The 24,633-nt window shown below is 38.0% G+C and overlaps 2 protein-coding genes and 1 long non-coding RNA gene across 5 annotated transcripts in view; 2 read left to right on the top strand and 1 right to left on the bottom strand.

Annotated features, from left to right (window-relative positions):
* Positions 1-5,073, top strand: part of COBLL1 (cordon-bleu WH2 repeat protein like 1) — a 55,467-nt gene extending 50,394 nt beyond the window's left edge. For all 3 annotated transcript variants that reach the window (XM_014954716.1, XM_014954715.1, XM_014954717.1), the window contains one exon: positions 2,801-5,073. In XM_014954716.1, coding sequence (XP_014810202.1) covers positions 2,801-2,887 — 87 coding nt within the window. In that variant the 3' untranslated portion in view covers positions 2,888-5,073. The remainder of the gene's footprint in view (positions 1-2,800) is intronic.
* Positions 1-22,948, bottom strand: part of LOC106895339 — a 30,143-nt gene extending 7,195 nt beyond the window's left edge. The window contains exons 1-2 of the long non-coding RNA XR_001413409.1: positions 22,895-22,948; positions 21,311-21,423 (exon numbers count right to left, since the gene is read on the bottom strand). This is a non-coding gene — a long non-coding RNA (uncharacterized LOC106895339). The remainder of the gene's footprint in view (positions 1-21,310; positions 21,424-22,894) is intronic.
* Positions 22,949-23,741: 793 nt separating this feature from the next.
* The window catches only part of LOC106895047 (growth factor receptor-bound protein 14-like), a 15,175-nt gene continuing 14,283 nt past the window's right edge, over positions 23,742-24,633 (top strand). The window contains exons 1-2 of the mRNA XM_014954131.1: positions 23,742-23,849; positions 24,122-24,303. Of these exons, the coding sequence (XP_014809617.1) occupies positions 23,742-23,849; positions 24,122-24,303 (290 nt within the window). The remainder of the gene's footprint in view (positions 23,850-24,121; positions 24,304-24,633) is intronic.

The following is a 24,633-nucleotide window of genomic DNA, read 5'->3' as shown; positions in this document are numbered from 1 at the left end:
AAACTGGTGAATGCACATGCAAAGCTTCTTGTGTCCGTATTTTCAAACAGTACAAATCCAATTGGAAATCTTCCTGAAACAAATTAGAAGTCTCTATGTTATCGACTAAGTACCTCTTTCATAAAATCAGGAACATACTCGATTATTTGTTTGTGTTTATGTGGTTTGAAGTGGTATGATTTTAGACACGTGGTATTTCTCTATTTATTAGACTCTGTCATGTCCTTAATTCTTCTTAAAGGTACTTCAGGCCTCCTGCTGTTGTTTGGTATCATTAGTAAGATATTTCTCAATGTTTTGTCAACAGTCCTGGTAGGACCATCTTCCTCCACCCTCTCAGGCTAAAACTGTGGCTTAATTTTTCTTTTCTCTCCCCTAAAATTCATCTGTACTTCTCTCATTGAGTAAAATATTGCACACTTTAAAAATCTGTATTGTTTTAAATTTGTAACCAGGCAATTTAACGATAGTATCAGATAAAGCTTTCTTGACCCAGCATTAGAATTTAACATTCTCTATAGAGGAATAATTTCTCATTACAGAAGGTTAAAGAAATTCAGTAGTTTTTGTTTCTTTTCCCTTTCCTACTTGGAACTTGAAAGAAACAAATGATGTGGTGGGTAGATGTGAGGGGCTATTTTTTTGGTTTTGTTTTATGAAGTCTTTGATTCCCTGGGGTCAAAATTTCTCAGTGAAGGGTCAGATATTGGAACATTCCATTTCATACCTAAGGTTGTGTTTCAGTGTAGCGCTGTAACAGCCTCTCTGAGACTTGTAGACGTCCCATCATTTCTTCACTGAATAGGAAGATTCAGTTTCCCGGAAAGGTTACCAGCGTGCTCAAGTAGCTTTTGACCTCTAGTCAGTAAAAGTGGCACATAATACACCGTAGTATTACTTCTAGCTACATGTCAGTAACCACAGCCACTTTAAAGACAGGATAAGATTAAGCAAATGCTGTGTTGTTCAGAGTCACTTAAAGGTCAAATCTATCTGTTCTACCAGAAATAGTGTTTGGATTTTGTTCGTGCATATTTTTATTAAGTTTTTTTTTCCCTCCAATGCATAAGTACATTATGAATAATACTGTACTTTATTTAATTCGCATAGCGTATGAACTTTGTTTTATGATTCTATGGGAAATATGCATAAGGTGTGGCTGTTGGCACAGTAGCTTATAACTGTTTTAAAAAATAAAATTCATAATGTGCTTTTCAAAATTCAAGAAGTCCATTTCTACTAGAAAGAAAAGAAAAACTTCATTATGTGGTGTTACTCAATCTTTTCTAATAGAGATGTTCTTAGGGTTGCTTTGACCCTTACAGTCTTTCTCCGTTTAGGTACAAGAATGGCGTGGGCAAAAAGAGAGAGATGATGACTGAAGTCCCTTTTCCCCTCCCTTTCTTTTCCCTTCTTTCCCCGCACAACGGGGACCCTATTAAAGATATTCTTTCTCAGTATGGTATCTGTTGAGGCTGGGGTTGAGGAGAGGGCTATACTTTTTAAGGAAAAATTATAATAATGAAGATGCTGTAAGCATAAAGAAAAGCATTCTGCTAAACAGAAACCTGAAACAGGCTTCAAAAAAAACCAACCCTGAAACGCACACTCAAAAAATGCAATGAAGAACTCACTGAAGTTTTGCCAAACATAAAATTATACCTGCTGTTCTTTTCACTCTTACTCAGAGCACATATGCTGTGGTACAGGTATGGCTGACAGAAGAAAGAGGGGTTTGGCCTATGGCAAATTTAATAAAAGCACAGTCTCGTTTTATGTTTAACGTGGAGAATTGGCAGTAGTAGGACAGAGAAAGGAAACATTTCGTATCAATAACTTATTAGCACCCAAAAGTGATCTCCAGTATTGAAAAGACTTTTAAAATGCATTCACCTCATAGCTTCCACTATGATGCTGCACTCAGTAAAAGGAGTCATAACCTGATCCATTTGAACAGTTAAAGAGGTCTTTCAGGTGCTTGCTTCTCTTTTTACCACTTACCATACTCTCCCTTCTTTCAGCTCCACGAGGGAATCATTAAAAAAATAAAAAGCTGGCACCACTAGCCAAATTCTTTATTCTTTTCCTGTTTTACTTAGTATGTTGTGAGTATGCAATGCTGAGATCTGTGGCCTTTTGTATTGCTGGTCTTTTCTGTTCAATAGGGCCCTCAGTAATTACTAACCTAAAATGGGTCAAATGAGGTTTCTTTTTGACCATTTTTCTCTTCAGAATGTTTTCATTGTGTTTAGTAAACTGTGTGCTGTGATATGTGGTTCATGTGGCTGTGGAGCATCCACAGCTCCCATTAACTCCAGCTGGGGTTACTGGTTTATGTAGCTCTCCTGAAAATCAGGTCTTTGCTATCTATCCTAGAAGTTACAGTTTGCTCCTGATAGAAGAAGATTACCAGGGTATAAAGGAGTGTTAGAAGATTTTGTTAGAAGTCAGCTCTATTAATATTTAATAAAAAGTGTTTGGTTTAGTGATGTTTTTTCCAAGTATTTCTTTGCAAACAGGTCTGGAGAAGAACTAAAAACGATGCATGTTTTGAATAGTTACACAGGGAATTTTTAGATAGGATAAAATATATTTTTAAGTAATTTCTTACGTTTCCACTCCTGTAGCATGCGTGTTTTGTTCAGAAATCATATAGGAGATGATTTCTTCATTAAGATGAGAAAAATGCTAGCTGAAGTAACAGCATTTCTGTTTCCTTGAAATAATACTGTGAAACATTCAGAGAGAAGAATCTGAAAAGTTATGTTAATATTTCTTTTTTTTTTTCCCCTGCCTCCAGGTTGGTCCACCATCAAACACCATATCAGTCAATGGAAGAGCCAGGCTTACTCATTTGTATTCCACAGAAGCAAAAGCTAATCACTAGATATTATACCAAATATTTTGCACTTTACTACTGCTTCATAGGCCAATTTAATACTAACTACAAATTTTTGAAAGTGTAAATGCAAGTATATGTTAATATATTTTTGTCGATTGTTATAGGAATTTCAAGCTGGGTCCTTTGATGCCTTGGAAAGATTATTAGACTATGTAAATTATGGTAATATTTTGCCTTTTTCTCTTTATAAAGCTGACTATGCTGCTAAAAAGATTTTAGAGAAGGTGCAGGTGAGCTTTGCTTATATTAGAATGAGATTCAAAAATTCTTGATTTTAGCCTTCCAGACTGAACACTACGTAGCACTGTGCTAAAATTAGATTTAAAACTATCTTAAAAATTTTAGTTCATTAATTTTCAATTGTGTATTACTTTAACAGATTATATGAATTTAAATCTACCACATGCTGCCTCCATATTACTTTATTAAATTAAATTGGTAATTAGTAGAAAATCTTAATTATATGCAATACTTTGTTTAAAAAATGGATGGTTTTGTTGCTTCAGCTGAGAGTAGTTGGGATAAGTATTTTGACCTTTTTTTTAATGTCCTGTAATTTTTTCCTGGTAGCACACACACAAAAAATTGGAACATAAATTATTGGAAATTTTTGTACTACTTAAACTTTTCTTAACAGTAGCACTATGTGACATTTCTCATCTACTCTTTGACTGCCTGTATATAGTATTTACCTAGCACTCAGATAAGCAATACTTTTTGTGAACTAGATATATTTTAAAGTAGTCATCAGCATATAGTCACTTACTGATAAAATGCAAATTCCAGTTTTGATACTTAATGAAATAGAAGAATTTTTTTTCCACTGGAGGTATGATTAAAGAATGAACTGCTTTGGACTTATTCATGTAAAATATTTTAATCTTAAAAAGGCATGATAACACACTTACAAAGCATTCTTATGTCTGAGAGTGTCTATTTATAGATTAAGTGTTAAATACCAAAATGGGAATATATTAAAAGAAAATGCTTCATGTTATATTTTATCTATTTTCCATTTCTTGTCAAGGTTATACCTTTTGGGGAGAGGGGTGGAAATATGATCACACTCATGATGGAATAGTGAGATTACGGATGCATGCAGCAAGTGCTGGGGTATTTGCCATATTAAAATATTTTCTTGCTGAACTTGATTTAAATAAAAAGAATTGTATTTAGTTTCTATTCTTTAATGATATATTTATTTTGTACTGTAGAGACATTCTCTAACTCAGTTTCAGAAACTGATCTATATGTGCATTTCAAAGGGTTATTAATGGTTTGCTGCCAGGTTTTTGTGCAATAATCTCGAAGAGGTCTCATTACTTTTCTAGCACAGAGTCAATTATTGATTACAAATAACAGTGTTAACTTAATGCTGAAATCCTTCAAGGAATGTTTTAGTAAATAAAAATTCATAAAGAAAGCCGATGGACATTTGTTCACTGCTGTTCTCTCATGTTTTCTCTCGTATATTGTAGTCCTCTGTCAAAGTGTATTACACCATTCGTTCTCTGCCTTGTTCTTGCCTCCAATCAAGGGCTCATTCCAAGGGCAGGGGGAACCCACAAGGTAGTTCAAAAGATGTGTTTCAGCATCTGATTGCAGAACAGCGCTTCATTTGGAAACGGTGAGGTAGAACAGGTAGTTTTGGGGTTTTTTTTCTAGTTTCTAATTGGGGCTTACATTCTAGATCTCACTGGGTCTTGAGGGACAGACTTGAAAATTGTAACTCTCCCAGGATTCTAGTGTGTGTTGTGATCTCTGAAGTCCAGGTTTGCAGCGTTCCTGTACAACATGCTGATCTGTACCTGCCACACAGGTTGCACTGCAAAAGAAATCTCCTTGTTTGCGCTTAGAGTGGGTTACGTGTTTTTTCTCAAACCTTTGTATTCTCTGCCAAGGCAACTAAAGTTATTTCATGGGACTAATTTAATCTCTGTGGTAATACAAGTCTACATGACATTTCACTATTTCAGCCAAATCAGTGGAGTCCAATTATTCTGTTTTGGGGGAAAGATCAAACAACCTTACTTTGTTGTTTTTGTAGGTTTTGACTACAGAACTATATTGTATGTTCCTTAGTCCCATATGTTAAAAGCACATTGCCCTTTTATGTGAACTCCTGAAGGAAAATATCTTGTAACAGAGATTAAAATGAAACCTTGCTTGAATTTTAGGGCTTCTTGTCTTTGTATCTGAACTTGCTCGATAACTAACTGAAATGTCTACACACAATAGTACTGTGAAACTCTTCAGTGGGATTTTCTGTTGCTAGCTGGCAATATTGTTTAGCTAAACATTCTCTTTTTCTCTTCTTTTGACATATAAGACATTTTTAAATCTTGCTACTGTACATCTAGAGACTCATTTTTCCTTATACTCTTGTATTAAATTCTACCAGAAAAACTCTTTGTTGATGAACATGGTGTGTTTATTCATTGTTCAAACAAGAAGACGCTTATGCTTGAGTGACAAGCGTTTCCAGCAACTGCAAGGCCAAGTTCAACAGCAGTAAATTTTTGATGCGGATGCCTAACATGAGGGGAAAACAGACTGTGTTTTGGCCCAAGAATAGTTACAGTTTGGGTAACCTGTACTACAGATGTCTTCCCACAGAAGGCAACTAGTTATTCCATACCAGCTGCAATCCCCTTGCTGCTTTTGAGTGGCAGTCAAAATGTCTAGGGAAGGAAATCAGGATATTGCAGCTTAGAATCCCATTTTAATACACAGTTGTGGAGAAGGTTGAAAGAATTCTGTTAAATAGAAACAGAAAAGATGCTGTTGAGTAGCAGGATGTACATCCTTGAATGTAATGCTTGGCCAGAGTGCATCTATCAGGAGTTGGACAACTGCAACTAGATTGAAGAGTAACTGTAGATGACCAAGTTGGTGGGTTGGTAGCCAAGCAAATAGAATTCTTTGCAGAAGGAAAAATGTGTCTTAATTTAATTGTCTATGTCTACATTAACAGAAAAAGAAGCTGAAGTCAAAATAGTGTTTTTGGACCTGAGCTGCCATCTACACAGGCAGGACAACTGTTTCTGGGTGCTGTGAATGGTCTGAGGTTCTAGAGCTGCAATGTGCTGTTCAGCTTGGCTGCTGACTGGATAGCTGAATCTGAGACAGATGTTGTTATAGACAGATTTCTTACGAAGTCTGTTTTGATGATTAAGTAAAGCTGTAGCAATATCAATGGAAATGCTTCACAACTTTTAATTAATGCTTTTGATGCGGATTATTTTATCCAGTCCTATTGAAAATCACAGGTAAGATGGACTTTTTTTTTTTTCTTTAAAATTTCTAATTGGATAGCTTTGTGAGAGGGGAGGTGTCCTTGTTAACATGATGTGAAACTTGCACGTAAAGGGGTTCTACACTTTTAATAAATACATCATTTTGTTTTGTCTTCCAAGAACTATGTGTCATGGTAACTAAAACAGAAACTGTGTGTCAATCTATTGCAATGTCTTGTACATAAAGTTGCGTTATTTTTTGTCAGCTACTCCTGCTTGTTAATATAAGTGCCTAACACCTTAGGATTTTTGATGTGTATGCGTCTTCAAGGAGCTGATTTGAAAGAGATACATAGTTTTCTCTTTTCAGCGCTATTAAACCTAACGTTCATATACCAGTGCAACAGCTCCCCTCCCTCCCTCACCCTGGAAGATCACTAAAACTGTTAGTGGACTTAGTTATTCCTAAATTATTCAAGTTACTTAAGAGAACTAATTAATGAAAGAGGGGAGGAGACGGAATGATGTAGAGAAAAAGACAAGGAGTTCAGCTTTTCTTGATCTGGAGAATTGCTGCTTTTGTGAGGACTAGAAAAAGGGTATTTCTGATCCTTATCTGTTTAATGCACAAAAGATTAACTTTCTTCAGGCAAATTATCAGTTAAGGAATGACTTTACTTCCTCCCAGTAGAAGATTTTAAAAGAATTTTATATTCTTCATCAATGTCTTACAATAGGAAGTGCTGCTTCTCCTCCCACCTTTTATATTTTGTTTTCTGTTTTGGCTTCTGGTTCTACAAATATTATACAATTTGGAACTTGTAGGTACAAGCCAGAAACCAAAGGCTTAACTTTGAAAGCCTGATAACTTGTCATCCACATTCATGTAATCAGTACAATGATGAAAATGCAACCCTGTACAGGGCAGGTGTTGCTCTGCATTCACTAATATTGCAATGAAAGAAAATCTCGTAGCATTTGGGAAAGGGAGAAGCAACTGTATCTGAAAAGAACACTAAAACTATTAGGAAATTTTAACTACAAGTATTGGTAATCATTATTTCAGAGTGACTGTGCATGTGTAACTTAAGGCCTGGAAATAGCAAGGGCTGTGTCACCTCCAACAGAAATAGATAAAACTCCAATGCCAAAAAGAATCCAAGAGAGTTGGATTTGGATGGGAGTTGCTAATTCCTCTGTGAACTTCTCAGACGTTGAGAACATTCTTGTACCAATAACGTACTACAGCCAATGTGATTAAACACAAGTGCCAGTGACATTTACTAGTTACCACTTTGTGATTGTATGATGAGTGTATTTTTTGTAGCTGGTTTGTTGATATCAGCTGTTGCATGCAAAGAACAACTGTCTTCTGTTTCAACAAATGGTCTGCTTGGTGATTTCTAAAGCATTTGTTTCCATGAGTGCATGGGCATTCCCAAATAATGCTTAAACCAGGATTTTAGGGGTAGGGTGGGAAGCTAATTCTTAGGAAGCTAATTCTTAGCTAATTCTCCTTAGTCATTTGAATCTTCCTCACAGCAACTGGTGAAACAGATGAAGAAGCTGAAGAGGCTGTTGCCATGCTCAGAGAATGTCAAAGCAATGGGGCATCACCTTTTTGTAGTCTGAAGTCTCTATTTGGATTTTTTAATCAGAATTTCATATTGAACTTAAAAGTTGAACAAATGTGCAATTGTTAAAAGGTTTTAACATCTTTAAGTATGGAGGATCCCCAGATGTTTAACAGTATATAGTTAGGTGGACCTAATCACTTTATTCATTAAAAAATGGCAAAATATTGGCACTTAAGGCCACTACAGTGGCTTCAATTAGAGGCATTCCCATATTAAATGGTCTGGAACAGCACCTGAGGATGTCTATGCTGTGTTAGTCATTCTTGAAACATTAAGCTGTTCCTGTTTTAGTAGTCATGGCTCCTTTACAACTGTCATTGGTCATTTTTAAGACATAAATTCAAGCCTGCTCTGTTTTATGCATGAGAACATTGTGTGGTGCTGACACTAATGCAAGAGTAAGTGCTGCTCTGTAACTTGCATAAGGAAGTCAACATGACTATTGGGAAAGAAATTAATTAACCATTAAAGCAACTTCCCACAAAAATTAGGTTTAGTCATCATTTACATTCTGTATGTGAACTGAGATTTAACTTGATTACAAATTATAGGCTTGATACAGAGATTATTGGATGAGGTTATATAGTGTTACCACTCTATAGGGTTATATGGTCACAGTGATACCTTATTTTCATGTGGGTATCAGATACCTGAATTCCTACAGGTAACAATGGAACAAAAGAGTGTACATATCAGAAAATTTATGTTAATTTTGAAGTAAGCTGATAGAGAAGTAGGGAAAACATAGAACATAGGGATGTATTATAGTGAGGTTTAACTGAAAAGACAAAACATCAGATTATGTGAATGCTTTAAAGAAGCCTACCAGCTGACAGTTTTTTTCTTCAAACAAAGATTGGAATGATTTGAAATACTGAAACTGAAGTTTGTGGGTAATTGTTTTGTACTTATCAGTCAGGTGTAGACTGTAGCATTAAAGTGTTGTAGAATAGTCTTTTGCAATTATCAAAGGAAAGTTGGATATGGAGAATAGAGTTACTTAGAATACAGTCTGGCTGGAGAGCTGTTTCCACGTCTGTAGAATTGACTTGTCATGTCTAGTGAGTGAACAGAGCTCTTAGACCTCCTTTTGTGTCCTCTTTTTTATAATAAGAAAATTTTAACGCAGCAGGGCTGTCTAGTACTGTTTACTAATGTGTAATGAAGTAAGTCTAAAAGCAAAATACTAGCTATAAATAATGCAGCACCTTCTCCTGTACCGCGCAGAGGGTAGTCACACTTGCTTAAAGTCTTCCCTCTGAGTACTAAGCAGGGCTGACCTTACTTAGCCTGTGATATTTGATATCATCATAGCCAGGGCAACAAGAACACCCTACAGTACAGTACATAAAGGGAAAGTTTTGCAAATGACTAGTTAAAAGAACGCGAAGGTTAAAGAATGTGCATGTTAAAGAATGGGCTTGCAGGTGTGTGATAGTGAGCATCCAGAGGAGTAAAGGAGTTAAAAAATACAATCAGCTCAGGCCCAGGAGAGAATTAAGTCCACAGAACCTGCAGTTGCAACAGCTGTTAAAGAATAAATCTGGCCAACAGTGGTTATTTGCAAGTACTAGTGTACTTAGTGTACTAGGGCTGGTGTACATTAACCACTAGTGTCCTTACTAATGGTTACTGTATTTCTAGTTGAAAAAATAATTAATAAACTATTGTTGCACTCATAATTTCAAAACTTTGTCCCAGCTATATGTGTGTGTCTGCCTGTTGGTTTACTCTTGGGTTTTTGGGGTGTTTTTTCCCTATGTGATCCCAAGAACTAAGATACAATGGCTACAGTCGCACTTAAACTGAAGTGGTAAAGCAAGGATAAATGAATTTATTTCACAGTTGCTTAAGGCCTTATATAGCTCTGATTTATCAAAAATACAGTGAAAATAGTTAAGCTGATTGCAATTTTCTAAATGTAACACTTGAACTAAACAGAAACGGGGAAGGAATGTGGAGAGAGCTGCAATTGGTCACCTTTGTTAAACAGCATGATTGATCCCATCAGCAGACGCTATTCTGTTTCTCCAAATGCCAAGAGCTAATTAAACACTTGCACTCTGCAAACTGAAGTGTATTTGGCCACACAAATGTGGATCACATCGGGGGACACCTGCAGCTACAAAGTGCACGTACCAAGCAAGTAGCTCCCTACAGCACGTATGCCAAGCTGCTGTAATTCTAAATTCCAGCACCTAAGTAATACAAAGAGGTGAAGCAATCTCTGAAGCAGTGGACTGCAGATGGCTTCCTTTTTAAATTTTAGAGGACCAGGAGAAAGATGGGTACCCAGGCAGTTGCACCATTTGGTGCCTCACTTGCAAGAATTAACATATACTGTTAACTGTTATTAAAGGCTGCAGTACTGCTAGGGTTAGTTCTTGAACGGTCAGAAGGTCTGCTGGGAGACAGCCAACAGGCAGTTGAGCTGCTGGTGCCCCAGCTCTTGGAGCTAACATGTTTTAACCATCTCTGGAGTGCTGAGGACAGAAAGCTCTCTGACAGAGGCACTGTTCACCCGAGTCTCTCTTTACCAAGATGACCCAGGGGTGGGAAGAGGAGAGCATTACAGTTTGTGTAGGTGGTAACTGTGTGGTAGCTCTTTCACACACAGCTGTGTCTCTGCCAGAGAAGCTGCCATGAGACACAGGCACCAGCTGTGCACACAGAGCTCACCCGGGGCAGGCCCATCAGGACAAGGGACCCTGAGAGAGGGAGGTTTGGGGGAAGGTGGCTTCAGGGCTCTACCTGGAAGTGGTGGGTTTAATTTTTTTTACTTGGTGTCTACTATTAATGCTTTTTTAAAAAAAAAAGTAATTTCAGTAAATTGGTGCTCACTATAGATAAAGACAGGTAAGGAAGGGTTTGCTAGACCATATTGTCAGGAAAAGGAAGCAGGTGAGTCTTTTCTTGTGTAACTATTATGTTAATTTAAAAGCACAATTTGGTGGTGATATGAAATGTAAGTTGCCAGATCATCAGTGGGGGAAACAACATAGCAGAAATAAAGCTGCAACCCAGCAGAAATGATTGTTTTTTCTCAGAAAGTGGGAAAAAAAATGTGGTTAAAAGCAGCAGATATTTTAGATTGAATTCTGACTCTTTAGATTGATAATCTAAAGGTGGAAGGCAATTTGGGCAAGAGAGAATAAAACAAGAGTTATAAGACCTTTAGAAAACATGTCAAGAAAGATTAAAGGAATGAGGTTGGTTTAGTGTAAGAAAAAAAAAAAACAACGAAGACTGATTAGGATGACATAACCATGTTTCAACACAAGAAAGTTGTTACACCAAGGCAAGCGATTAATCATTATATCTTCAAACAATAGTCTGTTCCAGCTTTAGAGCATAATGGAAGAATGGCTGTACTGGGTCAAACTGAAGGTTCATTTAGCTGTTACCTGGCTTTTGACAATGATCAAAAATTCACGCCTAGGGAAAAACATAAGATTATAAAACACACAAAGTAATACTTATCCCAGGTGTGCCCAACCTTCAACAATTTTTAGCTCTGAGAATGCCTAGCGAAGATGATTTCTATGTATTTAATAGTCTTAAATAGTTGTCTTGTTCAAGAACTCAGCTACTCATTCTTTCAACTCCTGTAAAGTTTGAGCAGTGACAGACAGTACTGTGTGACAAGGAGTTCTTTGACTTAATGACACACTGTCTGAAGAACCATCTTTTTTTTGTTTGTTGTGAACTTCAACTTGCTAGCTTAATTTTATCCTCTCCAATTCTTTTTCTGAAAGAGACATTAACTCATCAATCCCCATTCATACTCTCTATGCCATTCATCTTTACATAACATAAAGATTTGTACAATAGGCATTTGTTTGAGACTTGTACACTTTTGCCATTTTATCTGTTAGGTATCATCGAGGGTTGTCAAAACAAAGATGTAGGTCTGAGCATGCCTTATGATTCACTTCTCTCATTATCTTGGGAAGAGGATATTTTCTCTTAGCCACTAGTATTTTTCAAACTTGTCTCCTTTTGCAGCTATTTGCCATAGTGAGTCACCTGCAGGATATACCTATCTTCTGTACAAGATTAAGACTTGGAGAGAAGTCTATGTTTCACACGTCTAAATGCTAAATATCCAGCTGATTAGAACCTTGCTAAGCCCTACTTATTCACAGGTGATCTTTTCAGTTCTCTGGCTGGTGAACAAAAGAGTTTAAAAACTTTTGGACGTGATATGTAGGTTTCTCAGTTCATTGTGATAGTTGTTCATTCGTTTCAACCTAAAATAATGAGATTGCTTTGGCAGCTAAAATGTGCCATTTTTACATATGAAATTTCAACTGTTTTTCTGGTAGGAATTTCTATTGATATCCAATACCAACATACTCTGTTTGACTAGAATAGTTCATTTAATCTTTCTAATTCATCCATTAGCAATTTTCCCAGGAAGTTATCAAGCCATAAATATGTAAGATTTCCAACAATGAAATGAGAAATTAAGAAGCTTAACAACAAAACACTTAGCCAAGGAAACATTCATGCTACCTCCCACCTGAGCACCAAGATCTGTTGCTCCCAAAGGAAGGGCAAGTCAGAACCCAGTGTGATAACACAGGGGCCCTGCTGGTCAGGGCCCCATCCCACCATCCTCGAGTAAGGGAACAGGGGAGCCTGGAGACAGCAGCCAGGGTCAGCTGAGATTACCAGACAAGTCCATAGTGAGGAGGAAAAGTCTGTGGCTCTAGGTGCAGACAAGCAGGTCCATGGTCAGACACAGGCATGGATGCAGCTGGATCTGTAGCTCAAGTGAGGAGCTCCCCAGGAAGGGGACAGCGCTGACTATAGCCTCTCCACCAAGCTGTCTGAAGAGCTCTTCCCAAGGTCACCAGCTGCAATTGGTCTGGCCTTGAGCTCAGGGAGCCAAACCCACAAGACAAGGGAGGACGTGCTTAGGGCCTCGATACCTGGCTCTGATGGAAAGTATGCCCCTGAGTGGAAGGAGCTACAGCAATGTCATACTTGAGATATGCTGAGTGTTCAAGCCTGGAAAAAACATTTTGCTAGCAGATGCACACCAGGTCTAGAAGAAAAAGCACGGAGCTGTGGGCAAGTTACTAACACTGCCGTGGTTTCCTCATCCCCCTTCAATCCCCATCCACCACACGGATGCAGTAAGTAATCTGGCTGTAATTCATACTTCCCCTTCCCTTTTTAAAAATAATCTTTTTACTACAGTCAATCACTAAGCTGAAGGTTACTGTAAAGCATCAGTTGAATGAAGACTGTGTACTTCTACGATGAGCACTTTTGCCTACAAATAGAGGTGGCTGTCCAGAAATCTAGACGAGGGAGAATGTCTTGCCTTTAGTTCAAATATTTTTTCTAGTCTGGTTTGCAGTCAAACAGTATTTTCTCCTAAACTGTTTCTGCTGATTCATTATTAACTTACTTTGCATTGTAAAGTTAAAGTAAAACATGTTTCTTTAACTCTCTTTAAATGAACTACCTTTGCGGCAGTATTTTTAGATGGGTCTTTTGATGCCTTTTTAATGGTACATTAAAACTTAATGAATGCTGAGTAACAGTAGAATCCCTATGGAAGCACATATGGTACCTACATTAATACTGAATGACTGCATAATGATCAGTAAAATTTCTGTGATTTCCACATGAATCAACAGTGATGAGCCACTTAGTGTTACACTCAATTACATCATGTTTAATTTATGTAGCATTGTTTGGACATTATGTTTAAAATGTCCTTAGTAAATCATTGAGACTCTAATTGAGCCTCCATTTCAGTGACAAATTGCACTGTAAACATGAAATTCATTTTTTTACACAACAATTAATTTATGTTGAAGCCTTCTTACGAAGGGTCAACAATTTGATATATTCTCACTATTACTCCCTGAAAAATGAAATCCTAGTATGAAAACAAATTGCAGTACCTGTTAAATTATTTCTGTTCCCTTAGTTATGCAGCAGCCTGGAAAAGCATTAATTCCCTGAACTCTGGAAACAATGGCAGTACCTCAACTGCTCTATATGACTGCTGCCAAGCAGTTCAGAAGACCTTTTCAGGTCAGAGTACCTTGTCCACATCTTTGCAGCAGCCTCTTCTGAGCTCTCCACAATGCCTGCCTCACCACAGCATCACACCACCTTTCTTGGTAGAAGGAGGCTCTTCTACCACATCCATGACTCGCTTGCAGTGCTTATACAGTACAGCAAGGTGGACCAAGAGCTTTTTAAGAGTGACCAGGCCACCAATCTGCCAGAGGCAGCCAAAGAGGTGGTGAAAGAACCTACACCAAATGCAGACACTGTCTTTCAGCTCTTCTCCCATCCCATGTTGGACAAGGAAGCAAAGTTTATTCCCATGGTGTTGATTACCTAAAAGCCTGTGCAGGTGAGTATAATCTTGCCTCCCTTCCAAAGCATTATGGAAGTGTGAGGACCTGCTTCCTCACTTCATCTCTCCTGTTCTACTCCATGGAACTGAACATGGGCAGTTGCTTGCCTAGGCCCTGGGCTGAAGGCTCTGTAAAAGGCTGCCAGTGGCAAGAGGACTGGCTATAATTGTAGCCCTCCACTGAGGTCTTCCATGGTAACTGCTGCAGCAACAGAATTTGGAGTGAAATAGGGCAGAGACTTAGACTGTGTGAGACTCTTTCCAGACTGTCTCCACACAAAGACTAGGAACAGGCACATATCTGATCACAGTAAAACCTAATACAAGTAAATACACTTCATAAGGGAAAACTGGAAATAAAATATGCTTACTTCAAACCTCCCTAGGCACAGTAAACTTCTGCTTGGCTTTCAGTTTTTCCTGTCAGGTACTTCTACCTGATAAACTCCTGATACACCATTTCAGTGGGTGTCTGCTTGAGCTGGCTTTGGAGATGTTCCAAGGCAGGTCTATAAATTTTCATTCATAGAATAAGGCTGGAGTTGCCTATTTTACTCAATCATCTTAGTTACCTAAAGAGCCATCTGAACTCATCTGCCTTTTGGCAGAATAGTTACCCTCTTCCACTACTCCAGAAGGGATCTTGCACTCTCTGTTCTCTCAAGTTGGCCCTTCTCACTGGTAGTTCAGGCCAGCAAGGTCTTATCAAGATTCTTTTTTTCTTTAACATTCTTCCTCAAATAGCTGTTCAATATACAGTAAGCTTGAGAGGTCTTGGTGTAGGGAAGTTTTTAGTTCTGAGAGGTTGTCTAGTTCAGCTATCTCAACGAGAAGAACTGGGGAGCAAGAAAACTAGGTTTGGAGACAAGATCCTATCGGCTGTTTACAAACAAATCCATCAATATATTTTTAGTTTCTGCAAATTTTATGCTTTAGCTTCTAGCACTAGGCACTGCATTCAGATGCTTTAGTTTATAGAGGATTTACCATCTGTGAGTATACGAAGGTATCATTTTAATTTGCTGTTCTTTTTGAGTTATTTTGATATTATCTGATAACTGGCAAGGCATCTAACAAACAGCTGACCAACAACTTTTTTAGAAGATCTATAGACAAAGAACTTTATAATGATAATGATCATAACAATAGCTGCTCTCATTTCTCTGGATTACTGAAAAATGCAAATTCAGACCTTTAATAATTGCAGCTCAGGCTTTCATTTCTGACAGCAAAGTGAGAGGAAAAAAAACCTTTCCATTCTAAGAAGCTGTAAAAGGGGCTATCAGCTTCTTTTTTTTTTCCAATTATAATTCACTTCATTCTTGTTAGAAGAATATAATAAACGAAGTATAAGAGAGAAAAGATACTTATGGAGAACCTTTTCATTTTGCTTTAGAAAAGTCCTTTTTTGGTTTATGTTGATCATTTTAATGATTCTGTTCTCATGATTCAGGAATTCTGTGCTGTGTTAATTTAATTCAGCTTTAATTTGAATTGAATAAAGTATTGGCTAACTTGCTGGCTATGATAATAAAATGCATGTACTGCTTAAACTGAAACTTTGAAGTATATAAAATAATCTGGAATGAACCTGTTGGATCGAGTCCAGAGGAAAGCCACGAAGATGATCAGAGGGCTGGAACACCTCTGCTACAAAGACAGGCTGAGACAGAGGGGTTGTTTAGCCTGGAGAAGAAAAGGCGAAGAAAAGGTGAAGACCTTACAGCCCCTTTCAGGACCTGAAGGGGCCCTACAGGAAAGGTGGGGAGGGACTCTTTATAAAGGGGTGTAGTGATAGGATGAGGAGTAATGGTTTTATACTGAAAGCGGGGAGATTTGGATTAGATATTAGGAAGAAATTCTTTAGTGTGAGGGTGGTGAGACACTGGAACAGGTTGACCAGAGAATTTGTGGGTGCCCTATCCCTGGAAGTGTTCAAGGCCAGGCTGGATGGGGCTTTGAGCAACCTGCTCTAGTGGGAGGTGTCCCTGCCCACAGCAGGGGGGTTGGAACTCTCTAAAGTCCCTTCGAACCTTAACCATTCTGTGATTCCATGAAATATGCTTCTTTTCAATGTATGCTTAATAGATTCTACTGATGTAATTATTTCTAATTTGTTATGTAGCTATATATTTTTAGAGCCTGCTGTGTCAGAATATTTTTTTTTTAATGAGATGTAATGAGGTTATAATACCCCTATAGCCTTTGGAATAACACCAATATAAGAAACAGTACAAGAAAATAATCGAATGTATGCCTTGAGCTACATGATGACTGCACAAACAGACTTCACGGCAAATTAGATTTCCTTGACTAGTGTTGTGGTTACAGTGATATAATTCATGTTTCATAACTCAGAAGAAATAATGAAGACATTGTAACCAGAAATGTGTCAATTTGAATAAATTTATTATGAATTGCTTTGGTTCTAAAAGCTCCCAATATGTTATAATAGAAGCCTACGTTCTTGCTTGAGAGCCAGCCAAACTATCTGTAGAAAATGGAATGGGTTTTTAACATCTTAACAAATCACAATGGTAGATTTTTCCTTCAAACAAAAAAAGAAGAACTGCTCTGAAGGCACCGTGCTAGTAAAAGAGATTGGAATATACCTTTCTTTTAAAGACACTTGGAAAGTGAAATGTTTGGAGGCCTCAAATCTACATGGTGGCCTCTTACTCCCCACAGAAACTCAAAACGTTGTTAAAACAGTACATCCATTTTTGCCTGAATCCAAGTTGCAACGAAGCAAAATGTAGCCCATGCAACAATTAACTCCCTTCACCCATCCCTGAACTGCAATTACATTTGGACTGAATGCTATAATCAATGGGCTACCTCCACCGAGACTGCAAAAGTAATGTATCCCACTAATTGGAATTTAGTTAAGGCACAAACTACAGTGTATCAGTTAAGAAGTTTCGTGTACCACCTTCAGCCACACATTCTGGCTTTAAGCTGATTTCTTGGTCAGAGGCTTGGTATTAACTCAGAGGCCATGGCTTGACAGTGCGCTAGAAACGGCCTCGAGAACTTGAAGAATTGCCACAGGAAGGAGAATCCTCAAACTCACTCTGTTAGTTCAAATTTATTAAGAGATTTTCAATGGGTCCTCCTGTAGCCTCCATGAAGTCAACACGGAAACATAAGGTTGCTACTGATTCTTACGTGCTGTGGCTAATTTGACCAAATGTGACCAAGTGCTTATACCTTCTATGGAACAGGGTTGTCATCTTGAGTTATCCAGTAGCACAGAAACCCAGTCATGAGAAAGAACACCAACTTTTGTGTCTAGTGTTGGTTTATAAAAGCCTGAACTTTATGAAAAAGGAATATATTAGTCCAGTAGTTCTTCTTAGATGACAGCATGAAAGTTCAAGTGGGTCAGAAGTCTGAGAACTGCATTGCTTTTGTTTTATAAAATAAGTTCAAATAATGTAAAAAAAACCCTCCAAATGTGTATTGCTTTCTCATACTTGAATTCTCAGACAAGTACAATGGATTGAGCTAAATTTATAGAACTGATGCAGAATGCTGAAGGTTGAATTTAAAAGGGTTGAGCGGCTATAACAATTTTCCTAATTTTAGATGTGATCGCAGTTTGTACTCCTGCTTCCCAAATGCTTCAGATACATTAGATGTTAAATTTCTTTGAAGTCAGGTGCAAATTATTTATGAACTTATTCAGTAGCCAGCATTTTTCACATTTCCCCTCTCACCCCAAGGGAAATTTTGTAAGACTTTTTGACTTTTAAGTAGAATTTACAGGGCCACTGTGTGTAACACAATTGTCTGGAATTACATTGTATGTTATTATTCATGTGTAACGTCTCCTTCATAAGTACACAAAAGTGAACTAGAAGGTTGCTTGCATTCAGTGTTATGAAACTGTTTTATTTGTCATGATGAAACTAGGACTATAAGGAAAAAATCACTTTTTAAATGAAGTAGAGTGTCTACTAAACAACTCCAGAGCACAGCTTCAGTGAACATGAAATCAAAGGAAAACGTACTTTTTTCTCCAGCTCAAAGGAAAATCACCTTTTGGACCAGATTTAAAGCTGACTTATTGTCAGGAGTACTGAAGTATTAATACGTCTTACCTTCTTATTTTTAGAAACAAGAAACCTTCCTTATAGTTACAAAGAACGACGGCCTGATTGTCAGAGTACTAATTTTGGACTCAAGAGTTTGCATTCCTTACTCACAAATTCCATTAGATCTTGAGAAAATAATTTTGCAAATTAATTGCATTGTCTAATTTTCAACAGCTAACTGAGATGCTTAAGTCAGAAGACAGTTCTCCCTAGGTTTCCCATGTAGTCAGAGGAAATAAAAAGTTATTCTGGGATTGCTGTCAGCACTAAACCCCCTATGTGATTTTTAGTTCACCTCAGGAGTCTTCTGTTACTCTCCATGGAAATTCTATGCCTCTACACTAAATGGCCAACCTGACTTGGTATAGTGCCTAAAGTCAGGTATGCTAAATACCCACTTAGGGTTAATTTTAAAACATATTCAGGCACATAAAGATGCAAACATACTCATCCGTATGAAGGGAATAAATACATTAAAGTGTTAGGTGCACTGATGATGTGATAATTAGGTTCATAATAAGTGCTGAGATTGTCATTGTTAGATAGGGTTTCTGCATTACAGGCCTTTGTATTAATAACATTTTAATATAATAACTTCTAAGTAGTCAGCACAATGCTTTTAAAACATGAACAGTAGGTTGCTTTTTCAAAGGTTTATTGAATACCTCATTCTCTGAATGTAGAATTCTTGGAAAAACTCTTGAGACAGAGCAAATTCTCTTTCTTTGTGTAAACTCTGTGAGATTAATTCATTTCAAAGAGTACTAAATGTTCTACCAGGTGACGTATTAAAATGGTGGCAGATAGGTTATCATACAGTGGCACTACCATTGGAATTCCAGTTGCCCAGATGAGCATTTGTTTATTTTACTTTCTGTCATTTGGGAGGAACGTAATGACTCCATCATTAAGGTTCAGCACAGCTTTCCATTTCAGAGCCCATTTTCGAGGCATTGCACAGGTAGATTGATTTGGAAATTGCTTTGCTCAATCAGGGCTGGTGCAAATTTGAGGGTGCAAATCTGGGCTAAGTTATTCTAGTGATTCTGGAAGAGAAAAACTCCCCCCCCCCTCCCCCCACATGTATGCAGATACTCATACAATCACATTTTAAATTTCTTACTATTCCCAGAATTAGAGAAAAACCTCCTTAGATCTAATGAAAGCTTCCAAAACCCAGTTTCACAATGCAATATGTTTGAAGTTACTAGAGTAATTTTGCTTCCTAAAGTGATGGATAGTCTATTGTGAGATGCACGTTATAGAAGAAGAAAAGAAAAAATATGAGTGAAATTCAGGCACTTAAATACAAGTGCCTGGTGCCATATTTAATGTCCAAGGATATCCACACTAGGATGTCACATCTGACATAGGATGAACAGAAAACCCATGCCGCCTTAGGGCATGGTAGAATAGGTATCTAAATTGGCATTAGATGCCTGCATTTAGGCAAACAAATCTCTATACCTCAGTTTTTCAAAATACAGAATTCATTTGTCTTTCATTTTCATGTATCAGCCTTTTACTGTGATAACAAAAGTGGAATGCTGCCTGCCTTGAGTCTGACCAAGTATGTTGTTTCTTTTTTGCCCAAAATAACTCTACATCTCCCTCTTTGCATATATCTGGAGACTCTTATTGTGCTTTGTTTAGTACTATATTGCTTCAGTGTCCTTGGCAGCAGCTCAGAAAAGGCTGAGACAAGAGTGGTGTGGCTGTTTGTGAAAAGTCATTTTAGTTCTACACTTCTTGATTTTTTATTTTTTTTTTAATGCTTGTATTTTATTTCATACTCTACAAAATGACTAGTGTTAAAGGATCTTGAATCTGATTTCCCAGCAACTCACATTACGGAAACTGAACTGGATAAACACAAGGAGTACCAGATAGCATAGTCACCTGCTCCCTTCCCCCCATATTAAGTACATGTTTGTGTGCAGTATTCTGAAGGTATATAAGGTCAGAAATCATTTTCTTTGCGTAAGGTGGAGTTCCAGAAAAAGGGCTGTAAAAAGTATCACCAATACTTTGCTGTTGTGAAACTTTGCCTGTTCAATCTATCTAAATATTTTATCGCTTATGTGATGTTTAAAGTTGTCAACTCTTCACAGTAGTTATTTCAGAGGAACTAATAAAACATTAATTATCACAAATATTTACAAGGGATTAATAAGAACAGAGAAATGTATTGAAAGAAAAATGTTTCTTCCATTAAAATACTATCATTACAAATGTTTGGCACTGCTAAATGCATTCCCTGAGACTCATCAATTCACTTCCACGAATAACTGCAGCAGTATGTTATACAGTTCATTCATCCATAACTACCCAGAAGATTACACCTAGTCCAGTAGATTTAGACCCATCAGATGGAGACGTAGCCACTGTAATCCATATATATGTAATATGCACCCTGGACTATTACAGTTCTGTCTAGGAAGGAACTTCATGCCTTATAGAAGTTCAAGGTTGGCCAGTGCAGATCACTTCACCTAATGCACAGTTTATTATAGATGCTACTGAATGATTGATTTCATGCAGCCTTGGTGCGAGGGTGCAGAAGCCAGCATGTCACATTGTCTGACCTGCATCTCACAAGCCCTACATGCCACCCAGTCAACCCTATGCTGAATCTAATTATTTGTTTTTAGCTACAACGACCTTTCAGAAATCACAAGCTCTTGATTTGGTTTGATTGATTTGAAGGGTATCATTCTTAGTCTCAAAACCCTGCACGGAATTTAATTTTGTTCTTGTGCTACAGTCCAAGGCAAAATTCCAGCAGGGGGATGTTCAGGGCTGAGGACAAAGCTGTCACTGGGAATCACAGAACTTGCTATTGAAATAGCAAACTGTTGTCAAAGCTAGCAATAAAATCGATTCGTTCACTCAAGTTTCTTACAAAAGTACACTAAAATGTTCACATTTTTCAACAGGTAAAAAATCCTAAGCCCAAACCAAACAACAAAAGAAAAAACAGTGCAAATATGCTTCTTGATAGTAAGTGCAGAAAAGGAAAATTAAGTCAGGGGAAAAAACAGAGTATTACCGACCTGTGGTTTGTGTAAGTGCACACAGAGGGAGTTTCAGATTAGGTTGAAAAGCAGCTTCTGGAAACAACTGAGAACAGCAGTACTGATTTAATCCCTTGGAACCTTTTCCTTATCTGCAATAAAGGATTGCAGATTTTTAACAATAATTCTAAATTTAACATTCAATGCAACCTATAATAATAGGCAAGAGTCCTCACAAACCATTCAACCATGGATAATTTTCAGAGTTACGCACTACTGCCAAGAAGCTACCTGGTGATACCTCTCTCTACTTGTGCTCATTGGGTAAATTGGTCTCTCATGAAATACTGCCCAAACAGATTGGCCAGTTTTCAAAGTTAAAAATGGGCTTTTGAAATGCTCAAGAAGGAGCAAAGATGCACAGCTTGTTGTACCAGGACCATAATATGTGTACGACATATTCTAAGTACATTGAGTTAATAAATACACATAAATTATAAATTCAGGCTTACACCTTGGGGCATGCCTTTTTTACTGGACAAATTACTTTTTTTTTTTTTTCTTAACGTGATCCACTGTATCATTACATTCGATGAAACTTATTTTGGGGTGCTTGTAGAGAAAACATTGTATAGGGAGACAAGACTTATGCCTGGTTATAGCCTTGTACTGGTAAAACTAGCTACTTCTATGGTTTCAATCCAGTACTTCAGTAGAGATAATTCTTTTCTCTGCTATTGAGGCTATGACAGAAGATGGTGTAAAGGTACGATATTAGTTCTCTTAGCGTAACCATATTTAAGAAATTATAGTGAAGCTTTTTGCGGTGAACCCATTATACATAAAAAACCACACTGAATATATCTTGATAAAAGCAAGGGGGGGATGTGTGGAAGGGGGAAATAAAAAAAATCTAACAAAAAACTTCTAGTTTTCAGAGATAATCACAGATAGTTTGAATTTTTTAAACCTTCACTTTCTCAGTAATAACTGTGAAAGTTTACTCTAATTAAAGGCATAATTTTGTCACATTAATCAAGTGCTGTGGTTCTAAATAGTGCACACGCTTTTAAGAACTGGAGAGCTTGATTTTCTGGAAGTGGGGTGCATACTGAATAGCTTGAATGCGTTGGGATTTTTCTTAATATATATTTTAAATTTTACTTGATAAACACCTGAACCTGACTAGGGCGAACAAAGATTAAATTAAAAGAGAAAAAAACCTACTGAGTTAAGGATTGAAGAATGCCCAGAAATTTATCTTTAAGAAAACGTAAGTCTTGGTCAAGGTCCACTATGTTGTGGGGAAAAAAAAAAAAAGACTAGACAGCTTAAGTGTATTTATGATAAAAAGGAAGCCTAGTCACACAGTTCAACAAATATTTTGGTGTCAGGACATAGCAGAAATCTACTAGCCTTTTATTATCAACACTATTAATTGTTCAGAGATTACTGGGTTTGTACTTGTTCAAAAAAAAGAGTTAAAAAAGGTTACACTTGTACACAGTCTAGATCAAATGCTCTCAGATATCTTTAGGCAAGCTCGAGCAATCTTTTTTATTCTTAGAGTTGTTTGCCAGGAGTGACAGTAACTGTGGAGAAACTTTAGTTTTGCATTCTCACCTATGCAGTGTTTCCAATGCTACACTGGAAGATTCACGTAGGTCTTTCTGTGCCTCAGTTTTCCAGTGGCTGTATTCTTCTCTTACAATGCTATTTCCATAGAAAGCACTGAAAGCAGCAAGCATCAGGACAGCCTATGAGAAGTAGAAAATAATTTTTAAAAGTCAATTTGTTTCTTAAATTGCTACATTCAAGTGAAATTACAATAGCATTAAATGCTGTCATGACTCATTAGCAAAGTTATTTTGAAACATAGAAGTGTTTAACTTATTTGCTAATATTCCTTCTCATTGTGTTTTTTATTTGCCTGGCATTTAAAAATAATTACATGACTAAGACACAAACACACACCATGTACGTCAGGTTGCAACTATGTAACAAGTTGCACAGACTGGGTGAAACCTCAACACATATTTTCTTTCATGGCTGAACTTTTAAAATGCTGATTAATATCAGCATATAATTGCCACTTGAAGGTTTTCATCTCACCCCGACCTCAGTTTTCTACCTAGAGCACCTACACCAGTTGTTCTTCCTTCTATTCTTTTGAAGACAATGAGGTTTAACACGCCACATTTATGCCAGTGAATTAATTATGAAAAACACCGTGGTCTGGTCTGCACAATTGTGTAAAAAGAGCTGTTTGCAAGCAATGAGCAAACACAGTCAATCATCTGACACTGTAAAATTCCAGATGTTTGCCAGTGTCTGTATGTATGAATTGTTAATCAGCTTGGACTTGCACTTCTACAGCCAGCATAAGAGAGAATGAGCTGTTCAGAGCACAAGAAATCCTTCATTTCATTGAAAATAAACGTCCTGCAAAATCATCAGTGACTCAGCCAAAATGAAAACTGTGAGTATTGCTTCTATGTTAGAAAAAAATCTTTCTCTGGAACTGAAATTTTGGCTTGGGTGTGACTTCTTTGGTGCTTCAGTAAAAACAGTGAAGCATGTATGTCCTGAAACATTCTCTATTTTCACCAGTCTGACATACCAGTCACTGCCCGTGAGCACGCCAGGTACAGGCAGAAGGTTTCTACATACGGCTGTGTTTACCAGGGGCTGGGCTTTAACTATTTGACTTTCTATCAAATTGACTGAACCCACACGATTTTACCCACTCTGCTTGGTGCCGTGAAACTGCTCTTCATTCAGGGAGGTGGTTATTTTTATTTTGCAATAGGATGAACGCTGATAAGGAACAGCCATGGAATTTCCACGTAGGATTTTGTGTACATACAGCGGGGCAGGCGCTGGCTTCCTCAGGGCACAGGCCGCTGCCGAGGAGCCCAAGGCACCAGGAAAAACCTTCCCGCTGTCCGCCCTGGGATCACCCGTGGCCAAACACGAGCCCCAGGCCCAGCTGGGAGCTTGGCCTCCCGACGAGCTGTTCGCTCGGCCCAAAGGTAAAACTCCCATTTGTTCCTTATTTATAATTCCTTATCCAATATAAATCCCCGACCTCGCAGCCAGGACGGGGCAGCCGAGTTAATGATTTGTTGGGCGCCGAGGCAAGTGCCAGGCCCCTCCGGCGGTGCCCCGTTACACACCGCTGCCCGAGGGTCCGGCCAAGCCCGGGGGCAGGGGGCTCCCGGCCAGGTTTCCCCTGTACCCAGGCGAAGAGCCCCGGGGTCCGCTCGGCGGAGCGGCCGCTCTCCGCCTCCTGAGGAGACGACCGGCGGCACCCCCTCCCCTCAGCTGCCCCGACCCCCCGGGCAGGCCTGGCCCGACGCCCC

The sequence above is a fragment of the Calidris pugnax genome, unplaced genomic scaffold (genome assembly GCF_001431845.1).
Source record: "Calidris pugnax isolate Ruff unplaced genomic scaffold, ASM143184v1 scaffold103, whole genome shotgun sequence".
Lineage (NCBI taxonomy): Eukaryota > Metazoa > Chordata > Aves > Charadriiformes > Scolopacidae > Calidris > Calidris pugnax.
The sequence above is the reverse complement of the archived record's forward strand: the minus strand, read 5'-3'. Positions and strand labels throughout refer to the sequence as shown.